The sequence below is a fragment of the Chelonoidis abingdonii genome, chromosome 3, assembly GCF_003597395.2.
Source record: "Chelonoidis abingdonii isolate Lonesome George chromosome 3, CheloAbing_2.0, whole genome shotgun sequence".
In the NCBI taxonomy this organism is placed as follows: domain Eukaryota; kingdom Metazoa; phylum Chordata; order Testudines; family Testudinidae; genus Chelonoidis; species Chelonoidis abingdonii.
The window spans coordinates 59,560,212-59,573,959 of NC_133771.1; the positions used below are offsets into that span (position 1 = coordinate 59,560,212).

General features: G+C 40.1%; 1 protein-coding gene across 44 annotated transcripts in view; it reads left to right on the top strand.

Moving 5' to 3' along the window:
* The window catches only part of RIMS1 (regulating synaptic membrane exocytosis 1), a 537,317-nt gene that overhangs the window by 474,047 nt on the left and 49,522 nt on the right, over positions 1 to 13,748 (top strand). For 33 of the 44 annotated variants that reach the window (XM_075063753.1, XM_075063758.1, XM_075063760.1 and 30 more), the window contains one exon: positions 7,719 to 7,954. The exons of the other annotated variants lie outside the window; for them this stretch is intronic. In XM_075063753.1, coding sequence (XP_074919854.1) covers positions 7,719 to 7,954 — 236 coding nt within the window. The remainder of the gene's footprint in view (positions 1 to 7,718; positions 7,955 to 13,748) is intronic. 44 annotated transcript variants of the gene reach the window in all.

Sequence of the window (13,748 nt, forward strand, 5' to 3'; positions counted from 1 at the left end):
ACACATTCCTGTAAATTAATATTTCAAGTAAATACATTTTAATGTGTTTTTGCAACATTTCAGCTAAATGTTAACGAACACTGTAAGCACAAGTATTTAAAATTTCTTAATTCTTTATTACATGAGATATTAATTTCACTCTATTTTAGACTATATTTATTTATAAACTAAGAGTTGTACAATTGTATGAGGCTGTATAGCGCAGAGCAGAGGTAAAAGTGCTACAGAACATTTCACCAGCAAGCATGAGCTTCAGAAATTCTCACTAAAATTCAAACTGCAATGCTAGTGTAGATGATGCTCAGGCATCAGGGCCCTACATACACAATAACGTGGAGCCCCCATGGCTCTGTCCCTTTAGCCCCACCCCTGCACTGTGGCTACACCTCAGACATGAATTGGCTGTGGTAAAGGTTCACCCTCCCAGAAAAGTAAAGCAAGGAACATTGGGCCCCCTTTTTGCCCCCACAGAGGGTAACCAGGGCCTCTTCTCCCCAATAAAGGGGCAGTAGATGGACTCCTAGAAGCCTTGGTATATCTGTGGGTAAATGGGCCAGGCTTGCTGCACTGCCATTAACTACTTTCTGCTGGGGTAGTGTTGGCAGGACCCTGTACAGTGAGCCATGGCATTAACACCCAATTTGAATGTGTAGGGCAGATCACATTACTCAGAACTATTGTGTCAGGGTCAGGCTGTCTGCAGACTCAGACAGATAGTATTGCATTGGTTACACTGGGTTCACATTTTCTGTCCTTTCTTTTATAACCATGAGGGCTAGAAATTTACTTTTTTAAAACAAAATGAAAGAAGAGATCCTGAGGTAATCAAAGTAGCCTAGGAGCTGGATCTCTGCCACAGGCCAATAGGGCATATCTCATTTCTAGCCTCATCTAGCACTTGGGAGCATAGTTAAAGCTCCTGGTGACTTTTTGGTGACCTGTGTAAAATGAGTTGCCTAGTTCAGTTCAGTTCCTAATTGCACTAACTGGCAGCTGATTGTCGTTTTAGTAGAGAAGCTAAAAACTGAGCTATCATAAGACTAACTACCCTCAGCCAAGAACTTTGTCTGCACTAGAGAAATTTACCATCCCGCTAGAACATATGTACAACATTTAATGTGCACCTCCCAGCAACTTGTAAAGATGACACCTATGATCCAGAGAACAAGTTGGAATAGACTAGGCTTTCAGAAGGTTTAAAATATGGCTTACACTGAACCAACGCACAGCCAGTGTAATGTGGGCATGCTGAAATGGCTCAACTAATTCTCTCGCCACTTTCCCCCAGTGCACCTTTCAAAATCTCCTTCAGGGCTAAGATACCCAGAAAATATTGCGACAGGAATAGTTTAAAAGAGAGCTGGGGTGGACAAAGGGAAAACCTGCTACAGTTCCTCCACGTGATGTGGAGGCAATGAACACTTTATGATTAACGTCAACCATTTCAGTTCCCTAGTATAGATACAGCAATAGAGGCAGTCCCTTGCAGGTCAGAGTCAAGGTAGAATGTTGCTGACACAGTGTGCAGAAGCGTGCGTGCCACTGCCTAAGAGGTACATGTTCTATAAATAAATGGAAAGCTCAATGTGCAGTATTGACAGTCTAACACATTTCAGGAGCCCTGATTCATTATTTTTTTTAAAATATAAAGTTTCAAAACTTCCAAATATAACCTTTAAAATGCTATGTTTTACTAAAGTGGGCTAATTGTCCTAGCAATCTTCCGTTATTTTGTAACTTTCATTAGAGTATGTCTAATTGGTTGGTGTATGTAGAGTAAATACAAAAAATGCATTAACTGCTGTATTCTTATGGGTTGGGTAGTCCTGATTTACATTCAGTTGGCACTGAAGTATTTGTGGGAAGGAAAAGAGGAACAAAATGTATGAGTTATGTGAAATAAAATATGACTGTTAGATCAGATATTTTGAAAGGCTGGATTTTACTGCAGTGAAATAGATCTCATTACAAAGAGACTGATCTAGCAATAAAATAGTAATAGCAAGTGAAGTAGAGTATTTAGTTTATGAAGCAATCAGCATACTTGCAAAACAGTTTGTTGGGTCTTGACAACAAGAAGGAAAATCTTTTTCTCCCCACACCATACACACAAAGGTAATATTTTGGTTATGTGCACCTACCATCATGACTGGGGTAAAAAGGAAAAGAATGAATCTGTGTCCAAGTGTGATGGCCCTCATCTATGCCAGCACCAGGCTTTGAAGTGGGGACATTTAGAATATAGCCACACTGCAGCTGGAAGCATACCTCCCAGCCCAAATAGACAGACTCATACTAACTCAAGCCAAATTAGAGAACTAAAAATTGCTATTTCAGGTGGCAGCTCAGGCTCCCATGCCCACCCACCCCCCTGGGTCTGAGCGACGGTTGCTAGCCCGAGTCTCTGCGAGTGCCATGACATCCACACTGCAACTTTAGCACATTGGCTTGAGCCAAGTGAGTACAAGCTCTCCCCCAGTTGCAGTGTAGACATAACCTCAGTACTGAACGCATGAGTCTACAGTTTCAGATAAAAAAACAGGCTCTGTAGGTTTGGAGCTGTAACAGATTTGCGTCAGCTGTGAAATGGGTACAGAAGAGGCAGGGGCGGCTCTATTTTTTTTTTGCCGCCCCAAGCACAGCAGTCAGGGAGCCTTCAGTGGCATTTCTGCAGGAAGTCCACCGGTCACGCGGATTCGGCAGCGGTTCTGCGGGTGATCACACGGTCCCACGTGTTTGGCGTGCCCGCCGCTGAATTGCCACTGAAGCCACGGGACCGGCAGACCTCAGCCTGCAGAAATGCCACCCTTACTGCCACCCTCACGACGACCAGCATGCCACACCCTTCCCCCCCCGCCCGGCTTGCCATGCCTGGAGCCTCCCCTGAGAAGAGGACACCCACTGACCACTAGATGCAGGGCCGGCCCACAATATTTTTGCACCTGACAGCGGGGAGCTCAAATGAGGCCCCATGCCCCTTTGCTTGGGCCAAAACTTTGAAAGGTCTCAATTCTGCCTTCTTCCTGTTCTACTCCTCTCATGGTACTGCTCTGCTACTTATCTCCAATAAAGGAGAACTAGCAACTTAAAATGCCTTGTTCAAAAATTTTAAGTAACACTTAATTTTCAAATGCCTGAACAGCAAATGTAACTTTTCTTGTCTGCATAGTAAACACGGCATTTTATCTGTTGAATAATCAAAGGTGCTTTCGTGCCTTCTTGTTGCAAAGATTGAACTGCTTCCTGAAGGTCCACAGTCTGGGCCAGCTCATGTCTATTGAGATGGTTGCAAGGCCAACCAGCATCTCCTGTGTCATTGTGGAATGTAGATGTGTTTTATTAACTTCAGCTTGGAGAAGCAGCGTTCTCCACTGGCAACTGCTACAGGAAGTGTTAGAAGTATGCACAGGCACAAAAGCATTTGGAAAGAGAGTGGTCCTCTTATTTGTGCACATATATTCCAGAACAGCCTTTGAAGTTGATCCTGCTGAAATGTATCTTGAAAGGGCTTTCAGTTCATCACCTAAATCACTCGCATTAATATTGCACATGTCATCATGTGTCAACACTGTCTCTAGTGCCCTGCATTTTTGGTGTAGGTCTTCTTCAGCTATAGTGAGGAGTTTTGGAATAGCATATAACATCCCAAATATATTGCTGTTCCTTGAGCTGCATGAAACGTTCTTCAACTGACTGTATTGCACAATCTAGCACGTGGTTAAAGAATTCAACTTTGAATTGTTGTTTGGGGTCTCTTATGGGATTATCCTGTGCCTCCTAATCAAAATGTCTTCTTCGGTGACTCTTTGTATTCTTGAATGGGTGGGAAAATAGCTTCAGTGTGAAGTTCCTCTGCCAACTTCTGTGCACTCTTCAGAACATTTTGAAACCCCTCATCTGACCGGTAAGTCTGTAGGTATGACTTTGTTTTGTCCATTTGTTCCATTGCTCCAGATTATCAAGGTCAACACCTTGGAGTCTTTTGCTTACAACATTTATTTCAAACAATATGTCATGCCACAACACTAAGCCACACAGAAATTTGAAGTTACGTATGTTTCTGGTGATTCCATTTCCCTCTGCCACTGTTCTCCCACAAACAGTTCCTGTCATAGCATTATCCTCCATAATGGCAACTATGGCATCATCTATCTTCCCAATTTGGTGTTTGATAGGCTTTATCGCCTCCACTCGATTTTCCCATTGTGTGGCACTCATTGGTTTCAGTGTCAGGGAGGCTGTTCCCAGATATTGCTTCAAAATTTGCCATCGATGAGTTGATGCAGAGAAAAATGCATAGATGCTTTGAATTACATTAAAAAATTCAGCAGCCTCACTAGAAGCTGATGCTGCATCACTGACCAACAAGTTCAATGAATGAGAACTGCATGGGACAAGAAAAGCTCCAGGGTTTAACTCTCAGGTCCATGTCTGCACTCCTCTGCTCTTTCCTCTCATGTTGGCACCCTTATCGTCGCCCTGACCTCTCATGTCAGCTATCGCAATTCCCATATCTTCCAGCTTTTTAAGAAGCACATTTGTCATATCAGCTCCTGTAGTATCATCAATGTCAATAAATTCTAGAAAATGCTCTCTGACAGTCACCATTGCAGGGACATTTTCACTAGGTTCTGTTGTTGTTACAAAACGCACCATTAAAGTAATTTGTTCCATATGGCTGATGTCAGGTGTGCAGTCCAGAATAACAGAGTAATATCTTGCTGACTTCAGATTTGCCACAATCTTCTGTTTGACTTTTGTTGCCAGTAACTGTATGATCTCATTTTGAATTGTTTTTCCAAGGTAGTGGTGTGTGTACATTTCTTGGGTGGTGACTCTTCTTAGATGCTCCTGGAGTACAGCATCAGAGTCATCCATCAGCTCCACAATTTTAAGAAAGTTTCCATTGTTTGGCACATACAGCTGATCTGAAGTGCCATGCAGTGCTAGGTTTTGGGTAGCAAGCATTCTCACAATGGCAATGAGCCTTTTCAGAACATTTTGCCAGTAAAGAGACTCTGATGCAATCTTCTCTTGATGCTGATCATCTATGGTGGCCTTTAACCTTAGTCTCATCTCAAGCTCTTTCCACCTATGGAATGCTCTCTGGTGATTTGCTGCCTTCTCATGGCGTGCCAGATTTCTAGCCAGATTTTTCCAGTCCTTTGTTCCTGTAGAACCCAATGTGGCTGGAACATTAGACTGGAAGAATTTGCAACAAAAACAGTATGCAGCATTCTGGCTTTTTGAGTACATAAACCATGACCTCTCCACTTTGTCACCATTGGGGATTTCATGTCAGTAATGTGTTGGATGGAAAGTTCTATTTTCATTGTCTTTGGAGAACATGATGTTTTTCACTTGCTGTGGCCCATGCAGTACAAGGAAGTCCCTCCAGGCTACTGCTCAAGTGGGTCCACAGTCCTGGATCATCTAGACTTAAGGAACTAAACTCAGCAGCAGCTGTTTCTTGTGCCTCCACCACACTTTTCTCTGATCTACACTTTTTTTCGGGAATGTGCATGATTACATCCATTTGATATGGAGATACGGATGCTGCAGTAGCTGCCAGGTCACCTGTACTCTGACTAACTGGAAGATCAGGCATCTCCTCACCACTCACATTCTCACTGGGGCCAAAAGGCTCACTGTGAACATTTGTGTCTATGTATCTCAGGAGAGCTCCTTTCTGCTTAGATAGAAAAGCTTCCTTTGCTTTCTCTCTTTTTCTGAATGCTGCCCCACAGGGGCATTTTCTTCTTTCACTCATGACTGCTGTTCTATGCCAGCTATAGTGGCTCTCAACACTCAGTTGAAGGGGACAAATAGGCCCTGCTACCAGACAGCTTGAGTGAGGGAAGATATCAGGTCTTAAGGGCCTAACTGTCTCCTACTACTTCAGTTGACTGCCTGTTCCCCTCAAGTGGGTTCAGGGAAGCAGCAGGAAACAGGAAGCTCCCTGAGAAGCTGGTGTTAAATCAGTCCAGGCTCCTGGGGGTGCTAGAGAGGTACATAAGAGGCTCTTCCTCCTCTCTCTCCCTGCAGCTCCTGCTGCTTTCTGATATTCCCTCTCAGCTTTTCTCCTGCCTGCTTGTTAAATCTTTTGTGCCCGCCTTCCTCCAGCACAGCACTCCACCGCTCTGTGCATCTAAAGCAGAGACAATACATATGCACCAGCAGCAGACACAATTTTCTACACTCTGGGGCCTAGTGGCTACTAATTTATTAAGTAACTTAGTCTGTACCTTTGCTAAAGTGGGATTGTTCCCTAGAGTATACTTCCCAATGCTCTGTCCAGTCCTTGTCTGCAGCATCAAACAGGAGGTTTATAAATTGAGAGCACTCAAATTCAAACAGGTATTTGCTGTTTTATCAAATGAAAATGAAACAAACAAACAAACTTGGCTATGTGATTTGCTTTTTGAGTTAATTTAGTGAAAGACCCACTGGTTGGTGGGCAAGCTGGAAAATAAAATGGACTCATTCAGCATCAAATGCCCCAGCAACAACTATATGGCTGAAACCAGACAATCATTGTACTCTCCAATGAACTCGCACAGAAAAATGATAAAAGACAAAAACACCATATCACCAGTGGGCAAACACTTTTCACAAAGTGATCATTCCATATCTGACCTCTCAGTATTCATCTCTATAGGAACATCTTCAAAAGATAAGTCTGGGAACTTAATTCGTAACTCTGCTAGATACCAAAAATCCTGGATGCAACAGAGACACTGGGTTTATGGATCCTTACAACAGTTTGTAACAAACCTCACTGCTTGCTGACCCCTAATTGCCCACTTCATTTTAAGTGGTCTCCCACAACATGTCTTAATCCCTTATGGTTAACAATCTATGTCCACTTAGCTTAGACACTCTGGTTTCCTTCCTCAGACCCTAAGAAGAGCTCTGTGATGCTTGAAAGCTTGTATGTTCCACCAACGGAAGTTGATCCCCCAAAAGATATTACCTCACCTACTTTATCTGACTCATTTATGACATTCTTAAAACTATATATTTTTCCTTCATAGAAGGCTGATTGCATTTACCTGAGAAAACCAATAGGAAGTCATAGAGTATACTCAGATAAATTACATCCTTGCTTACAAGGGAGCTAGTCACATTTGGCAAGCTACTCAATTGACCTTTGAGGTCCTTGGAATACATTGTCCTATAATAATGAATAGAGTTATTTTAATGAGGGTCTGGTTATTTATTCTCCTCTTTTAGTAAAGTGTAGCAGGTAGCAAACAGAGTGTCCTATGTCTAGTGACAGCCCAGTCTATTGCAAGCAATGCTTATAATGTATGTAGCTTAACCTACCTCTGTTTTGTTTAATATATTTGTTTATGTTGGCAGTAAAAATTACTGGAGTATCACTGTATATATTCAATTGTCACTGTATATATTCAATGGATGCAAAGAGCAAGACTCTATGTAATTGATACATCTCTGTGTTTGTGTGTTTCCATCTCTTTGAAGAACCATCATGTTTATTTTTTTGTAGAAGAGATGAAGGATAGATTACAATGTAGAGAGCATGTAGTCTGAGAGATGTCAAATCAGTTATATATTTGGATACCAGATAAACAGAGTTATAATAAGATTTTACTTTAAAATGACTGTTGAATTAATTTGCTGATAAAATGAATTTATGTTTTGAAGACCCTATTACACATACACTTAATTTAAATGTTTTTATTTTGTAAATATAGTACGTTTACCCCTAAAATGCAAGGCAGACGGATGGGGACTTCAGGGAGAACCATCACAAAAAGCACAAGTGTGAGTGGAGAGATGTACAAACTGGAACATAATGATGGGAGTCAATCAGACACTGCTGTCGGGACAGTTGGAACAGGTGGGAAGAAAAGACGATCCAGTCTCAGTGCCAAAGTGGTTGCCATAGTATCTCGAAGGAGCAGAAGCACATCTCAACTTAGCCAAACAGGTGAGTGATATATACTCAAATTGAAAACAGGTCCCTTTAAATATTGCAGGTTATACTTTACCCATGGCATATGGACTAATCATATGTGTATGTCAGCATATAGTCCACTGAGAAAAAGCTCTTTCCATCTCAGAAAGAGTTTTTGAGTCATTTAATTTTGTCTGATTTCTAAACTTGGCAAAGAATCCATACAGGAATGTTTTAAAAATATGTATTATAAATCTCTTCTGTCCTGATAAATGAATGTGTTTATCTCTCAGAAGCCTTGTTTACATGTAGCAAGGAAATGCAAAGAGACATATATGAGTATCAAGAGTTGATGGGTTAGACATGAATGACATACTGCATGTACAAAATCTTTTTTGACAGAACAATTCAGTACAAATGCAAGACTTGTAACCTGCAGCATATAAAGGTCAGTTATATAACAGGCATAATTTTAAGGTGTAGGTGTAGCACCTACAGTACCAACATGTTTAATATTATTTTAAGAGATTACATCTCATTTCTCAATTAAGAGGAAACCTAGCATTTTCTGTTTAAAAACAACACTAGCAAAATGGGGTCAGTGAATTCAGATAAATTAGAGTGCAGCATGATGCTTCATTATGCGCTTGAGGGGTTCCAATTCTTTATTGCTACTTCAGAAATCTTAAAAGCCTTGTATCTGTGTGGCCTGAAGGGGAAACAGCTCATACAGAAAGAAGCAAAAGAAAGAAATGTTTTAAAGTCCCCAGTCCTGCCCCTGCTGAACTCACTGAGTTTTGCAATTGACTTCAGTAGGAATAGGATCAAGCCCTTAATGTCATGTGTTGCTTAAAAAAAGGAAAGTTTTAGAATAGCCCAGCACTCAAGCATACTGTACTGTTCCTATCACACAGTTAGGATAATCCCAAAGTGAAGGTAAGTATCAATATTATATATTTGTATTATCAAATCTCTGCTTTTCCTTGCTTTTCTTTTTCTCTTTTGTGAGCAGTAGAAGCAAGTTTGTTTTTATTGAGATTTCAGGCAGTTTCAATTAAAATGTAACTATTCATCTACTTCTAGTCTTATGTTTTTAAACTGAACATGCATGCTAAATTATGCGTTTGAGTCAAATGATAGCTGTAATGGGATCATTTGAAGTACAGAACTAGAAGTTATGTTAATACTATGTTGTGCTGCTCAGAAATGCAATAGGGTCATTATCACTCAGTCTCATTAATCTAAGTAGCAAACAGATTGTTACTTAAAATAAACCATATTAGTTCAGATCAATCCAAATCAGCTACTGTAATTTAAAATTTAAAAGTGGTCTGGCAGTATTCAAAGTGTCTGTGCTGATACATTCCCCCTTTGTTAACAGCTACATATTTTAATTTTATTTATAATTATTATTTTATTTAAAGTGTATATAATTTGGTTTGAAGCTGCATTCCTTCTGAACTTCAACTCCCCATGAAACAGGAACAGAGGAATTAACATACTGGATTAGTCCTGTGATCCACCTAATAGTCTGGTACTCTTGTCTTGGACAATGGCTGAAACAAGCTGCTTCAGAGAAAGGTGCAGGAAACTCCCCAGAAAGCAGAGGTGGAGTAGTTTATCTGCCATTAAGGTCTTGCCCTGCTCTCTAATAATTATAGAGATTGGCTTAAACCCTGAACTCTGAAGTTTTATATCACTTCCCACAGGGTTTATTTTTGTTTGTTTAGGATTTTTTAACACATTAATTACTTGTAACTCTGGATATTTTTGTTATCCATAAAGTATATAATTCCTCTTTGAATCTTGTTCAAATCAAGTTCAAATTTCAAATTAATTGGCATTTTAGGTGTGTCAGGAATATAGCATCAGGCTGTTAATTTATAAAGTTTTTAAAAGATGATATTAAATTCAGCCTGTGGAGGTTCATGTTATACTATAATTCTCTAGAGTACACAGTGTCTTCCACTGCATTGGAGACCATTGCAGTGACTTTTGCTTGCAAAAATATGATTGTGTTGTACTTTCAGCCCTAAAACAGTGTTTAATGTGATTCTTAGGTTCCCGTATTGTAAACTCAGCCACTTTTACTGTAAGTTAAAATCTAAGCAAATTCTGTTTATTACCTGTGATTTCTCAAAATATTCACAACAACAATACAGAAACTCAGTATCAGAATAAAAAGTAAGTCATTCCAAAAGGACAGGAATCAAATATTGACCTAGTAGACAGAATTGCTGACATTCCTTTGAAAAAATTCTATAGCTGAGTTCCAGGTTTCCTGAATGTGAAAGAATAATGTCTAAATGTATACAATACAATAATGTAAAAATCCCAAAGGCCCTTGTTTGGACACAAAGAAATATAGCTTTATGTGCTTTCAGTAAAATATCTGTCAGAAACCAGGGAGTTGAATTAATTATATTTTATTGAATTAATTTATGCACCTAGGTATAAGGCCTGATGCTCTCTTTGCAAGGAAAACCCATAGTAGGGGACTAAGTATTCAAACTCTGAGTCCTAACTCACAGAATTGTCACATTTTCTCTCCTGGAAGAGGGGTTTGAGGCCACACACAGAGGATCATGAAAGCAAGGATTTCAGTAAACAAACCCTGAGGAGCTGGAGTGAACTGGGTGGCACCACTACAGATCTCAGTGCATTTGCAAGGAGAACTCGCCATTCTGTTTTGGTTCTTAAATTATTTCTTACCTTGATAGTCCATCAACCCTAAGCTCAAGTATAAGATATGCTGTTCGAATGCCTAAGTATATGTATATATTAAGACTATATAGTTCTTTATCTAGCTTATCATTATCTATAGCACTATGTAACTATCCTATACTTATGTATTTTGAGTGACATCATTTAAATAAATGTAGGGTCATACAAGATATAAAAAAATTACTACTTGTCTACAGGAGATAGGGTAATTCAGGCTAAATAAAGAAATCCACAAAGCATCCTTAGTTTATTTTCACTCCTGTTATACTTTTATAACTCATTATTGGCTTCTCTATTTAGAATTAAAATGTGTATGTTCTCATTAAGTAATGTAAACTAGACCCTTTAAAATAAATATTTTAAATATTTATTTGTTACTAATATTTGAAAATCAGCTTCAATACATACTTTTTCACAAAAAGTTGTAAATTTACATCACTATTAATATTGTGCTGCCCTCTGAAAAAAGTCAGAAAAGAGTTTATGCTGTAGATCTGTAATCAGCCAATTGATTTATTACAAATAATTATAAAGCTATGTAAAGATTTATTAATAGATTTGAATAGCCTCGCCTGTGCCACTCAGGTCAGTTTAATAGAATAGTTCTACTATTTACCAGAGAATATGCAATCTGAAGAAACTACTCATGACTTGCATATAAATTTGTTTCTAACCCCACGCCTTCAGGCACTGCCCCCATAGCTCCTAGTGGCCACAGTTCTCAGCCAATGGGAGCTGAGGAGCCAGCGCTCAGGGTGGAGGCAGCGCGTGGAGACCCCTGGCCAGCCCTGCACCTAGGAGCCAGACATGCCAGATGCTTCCGGGAGCCACACGGAGCCATGGCAGGTAGGGAGCTTGCCTTAGCCCCACTGCACCGCCGACTGGACTTTTAGCAGCCTATTAAAATCTCCAGAATTGCTTACAATAGTCACTGGGAGATCGATGCTGATTCCAGTAGACTCCCGGCCAATCTGGGACGGTTGCCAAACCTAGCTCTACCTTTTAAAGCCCTCACGATCATTACACAGCCATCTTGCCACTCTCTCTCCTCCACTTTCCCTATATTTGAGGTATTGTCAAGCTGTATTTCCATGATGCTTGGTATCTGTCGGACTAGATCACGTTTTCATATCAAATGGGTGTTATTCTGGGCCAAATTGGCAGGGTGTTTGCCTTCCTCGCAGCATCACGGAGGCCCAATTTTAGGTTTAAAGGAGTGTGAATAGGAATTTTTAATGTTAAGAAATAATGTTGAAGTTATTGGTTCATCATTCCTTGTATACAGTGTCCACTGAGGACAATGGCTGAAAGGGCCAGTGCCCAGAGAGAAATATAAAAGACCTTGGATGTAGCTAGTGGACCTTTTTGTAGGGAGAAGGGGAGACCTTAAGTCTTCACAGACTGAGGTACCCCTCAGAGATACCCTCATTCCCCATCACAAAGGGAGGGAAGAGAGGATCTTGAGGTAGGCTAAATCCTAGGAGTTAGGTTTTTTTGTATTTGGGGATGGTGGGGTCAGATAGCACTTCCCAGCTATAGTTAAAGTTGTATCCTGCTCTTTAAAATCAATCTCTTTATCTATGTTTCATTCGCCTAATTTTCAATATTTGAAATGTGTCAAAGTGCTGATCTTGAGGCAAACACTTTATATTGCAGTAATTTTTAGCATCCTGTTTAAATGTGTATAGATTTTATGGATATGTGTGTGCCTAATACCTAATCCAAATCCCTTTAAGGTCAGTATAACTCCTATTAACATCATTGAGAGTTGGAGCAGGCCTATAAAGAATACACCATACTGTGATGGTGATGGAATAAAGGCTCTACTGGCTTGAACTGGCAATGGCTATGTTACTCATAAGTGACACATCCAATAAAACCTTTTAATGAGTCCAACAATGGCACATATTTCACAAAACAAACTATTTCAGAAATGTTTTAGAGATTTATTTAAACTTATAGGGTGATCTTCACCCCCTGTAAGGGGCCAATATTAGGCCTATACACCCTTTGTTCCTGTTTTCACCCATGAATATGTTGTGAAAATTGTGTAATGTAGAAAATGCCATTCTTTGTGCTACTCCATAATCCATGAGAGGCAAAGCTATGTTCATTGTGGAAGAATTTAAAGAATCGGGATGATGTATTACAGCTGCATGCTTGCTGGTCAAGAACAAGAAATGGAAGAAATTAAATTGAATGGTTTATATAATGTAGCATATATTCTTCTCCATTCCTGCCAAACAGGTTCATGAGGAGAACATTGAGATTCAGGTTTTTTTAAAGGCCAGTTTCTGGGTGCCTTTCTATTAGAATTCCTAAGCAGAGATTTGTCTCCTAAGAGTCTGATTTGTCTGAGGTGCTGAGCAGCCACACTTCCAACTACAAGAATCATGGCAGTACATGGCAGGGAATCATGATGAGTTATTTCATCAGAAGAACCAAAGTTATCTATTGTCCCTGTTCCTGTTTGCAAAGTTGCACTCTGGAAATAAATCAGATCTTATTTGAAAAGGAGTCTTCCGTCCTCCAGATGTGGAGGATGTACTGTGGGATGGAGCTGTATTCCTGAATTTTCAGACGACAAAAGCTTTGAAAACGTTTGTATACATGTTTTCTTGACAAAAATGAAGAGACTGCTACAGAAAGACTCTATAGACCTGAATATATACAGGATAGCTTTAAGGTACTGACATGAAACAAACATAGGTGAGGCATAGGTGTGTGCTCAGTCAAACTTAAGACTGTTCTGCAATTGAGAATTATTTCCATCAAGAAGTCACTATCAAATGTGAGCAAAAAGACCTGAGAGAGCTTGAGGGAATATCTACATTAGAGCTGCAGGTGTGCAGCTTGTGTAGGTGTACTACTGTAACTGTGCTTGAGCTAGCTAAAAATGGCACTGTGGATGTCCCAGCACGGGCTTCTGCACTGGCTGCACAGTGCCCTTGCTGTTGTTTTTAGCAAGCTAAATAGAGTATGATTAGCATGGGTATGTCTACACACGCTGCAAATCACACTTGCGGTTGTTCGTCTACACTATGGTTAAGCATAAGGAGCTGTTTAATTGTGTAGACATTCGGGTTCAGGTGGAGCCTGGGCT